This window comes from Protomyctophum parallelum (assembly GCF_964188405.1).
Source record: "Protomyctophum parallelum genome assembly, chromosome: 4".
NCBI lineage: Eukaryota > Metazoa > Chordata > Actinopteri > Myctophiformes > Myctophidae > Protomyctophum > Protomyctophum parallelum.
In genome coordinates this window covers 33319757-33322454 of record NC_139700.1, presented here as the reverse complement: position 1 = coordinate 33322454, position 2698 = coordinate 33319757, and the positions used below count along the sequence as shown (strand labels likewise).

At 44.6% G+C, this 2698-nt stretch overlaps 1 protein-coding gene across 1 annotated transcript; it reads left to right on the top strand.

The window, feature by feature from the left end:
- LOC310857753 (shaker-related potassium channel tsha2-like) lies at nucleotides 1-2698 on the top strand. Its single transcript, XM_083763619.1, has 2 exons — nucleotides 1-1753; nucleotides 2277-2698. Exon 1 carries the CDS (start codon nucleotides 313-315, stop codon nucleotides 1741-1743), a length of 1431 nt encoding a protein of 476 aa, XP_083619745.1. The 5' UTR covers nucleotides 1-312; the 3' UTR covers nucleotides 1744-1753; nucleotides 2277-2698.

Below are 2698 nucleotides of genomic sequence, written 5' to 3'. Positions count from 1 at the left end.
AAAATGGTGTGAATATGATAGCCACCTCTAGCCTGCACTGGGTAAGCTTATGCAAGTGGGTGATCCATGCATTTCAAAGTTGATCGTTCTAAAGGACTAACCCAACAAGAAGAGAGTTATAAAACTATATAGTGCAACCGTTCTGGACAGTCAACAACAAAGGTGGCAACCCGTTGGGGCTTTTAGGGCAAGGATTTTGCTTTCTAATATATAGCGTTGGCCTGTTCCAGAAAAAGTGGGGGCGACATACAGCCAAAGACCAAGGGAAGGGGACGAGGAGGTGAGTGAGGGATTACCCTCCGTGGGTCAAAAATGACCGTGGTGTCCCCAGAGAACCACGACGAGCCTGTAGTCGTCGATGCAGCCGATTTGGAACTAGCAGACCAAGAATGCACCGAGAGGGTCGTCATTAATATATCAGGTCTGCGTTTTGAAACTCAATTAAAGACACTCTCTCGCTTCCCGTCCACACTTTTGGGTGATCCGCGTAAAAGGATGCGCTTTTTTGATCCTTTGAGAAATGAATACTTTTTCGACAGGAACAGGCCCAGCTTTGATGCCATCCTTTATTATTACCAGTCAGGGGGGAGGCTCCGGAGACCTGTCAGCGTGCCCGTTGACATATTCACGGAAGAAATCAAGTTTTATGAGCTCGACGAGGAGGCTATAGAGATCTTCAGAGACGACGAGGGTATGCTGAGGGAGGAAGAACGTCCAATGCCCGAGATGGAGTTTCAGCGCCAGATATGGCTGTTGTTTGAATACCCCGAGAGTTCAGGACCCGCAAGGATGATTGCCATAGTATCTGTTATGGTTATTTTGATATCCATTATCACCTTCTGCTTGGAAACATTGCCCGAGTTCAGAGAAGTTGCCTCGTGGAACGACAGCCCCGTAAACAGCACAAGTCCTGGGAAAAAACCGAGCCCATTCACAGATCCATTTTTTATGGTTGAGACACTTTGCATAGTGTGGTTCTCTTTTGAATTTTTAATGAGGTTTCTCTCGTGTCCCAGCAAACCAGCCTTCTTTAAAAACCTCATGAACTCGATAGATATTGTAGCAATTGCACCTTATTTCATCACACTGGGCCTAGATCTGGCTGATGACCATGGCAGCAGCCAGCAAGCTGCGTCTTTGGCCATCCTGAGGGTGATCCGTCTCGTTCGAGTCTTCCGCATCTTCAAACTCTCCAGACACTCCAAGGGTCTCCAAATCCTCGGCCAGACGCTCAACGCCAGCATGAGAGAACTGGGACTGCTCATCTTCTTCTTGCTAATAGGAGTTGTTTTATTCTCTAGCTCCGTGTATTTCGCAGAGGCCGAGGACCCTGATTCTGAGTTCTCGAGTATACCCGATGCGTTCTGGTGGGCCGTGGTGACTATGACCACAGTGGGATACGGGGACATGTGTCCCTCCTCTATTGGGGGGAAATTCGTTGGATCTCTGTGCGCCATCGCCGGAGTACTGACCATAGCATTGCCTGTCCCCGTAATTGTATCAAATTTCAATTATTTCTACCACAGAGGGAATGAGCAAGAAGCAAGCCATGAGTACATACACGTGACATGTGGACAGCAGCAGGGCCAGTTTGGGGAATTAAACTCAAACTCTAACGGCAGTCACTCTGACTCGACTGTCGCTAAGCAGTCACTCGACGATGACGACGAATGTAACAGTTTGAAATACGTTAACTTCAGCCCATGTGAGGTCGAGTACACAGGACAACTGACAGATGTATAGAATAAAATTGGTGAGTGTGTTCTGGTGAACATGGAAGCTGCTGAAGGTCTCTGCATTGTATAACCTAGATTTTTTGTCTACTATTGTACTGTATGCTGCGAAGATTACAGACCTAATGCACGTTTTTCTTCTTATTGATATTTTTTTAATCATTAGGCTACCTATGATAACAAACTTCTCTCGGCATTTCTTGTTGTTGAACCAATGGTTTGTGCACGCCAGGATATGTGAGCTTCCAGCGCCACGGTGTGGTTGATTAAGAATGATGCAGACCCCATGTCTATTTGCTCGAAGATTAACAACAGTGTGGAAGATTAACACATAATGTTATTTTCGTACTACTTTCATGCCAATTCGTGTAGGCATATATAGCGGTGACTCCGTGCTTTTTTGCTGAATGCACGTTGGCGCTGAGGAGTGTTGCTGCTGCTCGTGCGTAATCTGTGCGTAATTAGATGATGCCTGCCTGCGTTAATTGCACTTGATGAGATGTTTTTGTACAATAGTGAGTGTTGTTTTCTTCCTATTTGCAGGAGGCACAACAGGGTAAAATAACGTCAGGTAGCCCACATACATGCAGACCTTTCGGAGCAACTGCTTTAAGACATGGAAGTGGACATTGTATGGAAGTGCCATCAAAACAAACATTCTTTTTCGGCCCAATAGATGACCATGCTTTCTTTCTATAAGTGGCCTGGCCTTGTGTACATATGGTGCTTTTTGTATGAATTGTTATTTTTTCCAATGATCGTATCACGAGGACAAGTGGTTTTAGATTGTGTTGTAACTTGTAACTTGCTGTTCTATAGCACAGAAGACCTTTTCTGTTATGACGTCTGCATGAAACAAACCAATTGTAAGTCACAAATGTAAGGAAAGATATATATTTTTCTAATATGAAGATGTATGTGAACTTTTAGTCCATCTTTTTTATGAATAAATTATTTTCAGAAAA

Excerpts from the sequence above, each read along its gene's own strand:
- LOC310857753 (XM_083763619.1), top strand. The coding sequence starts at position 313 with ATGACCGTGGTGTCCCCAGAGAACCACGACGAGCCTGTAGTCGTCGAT.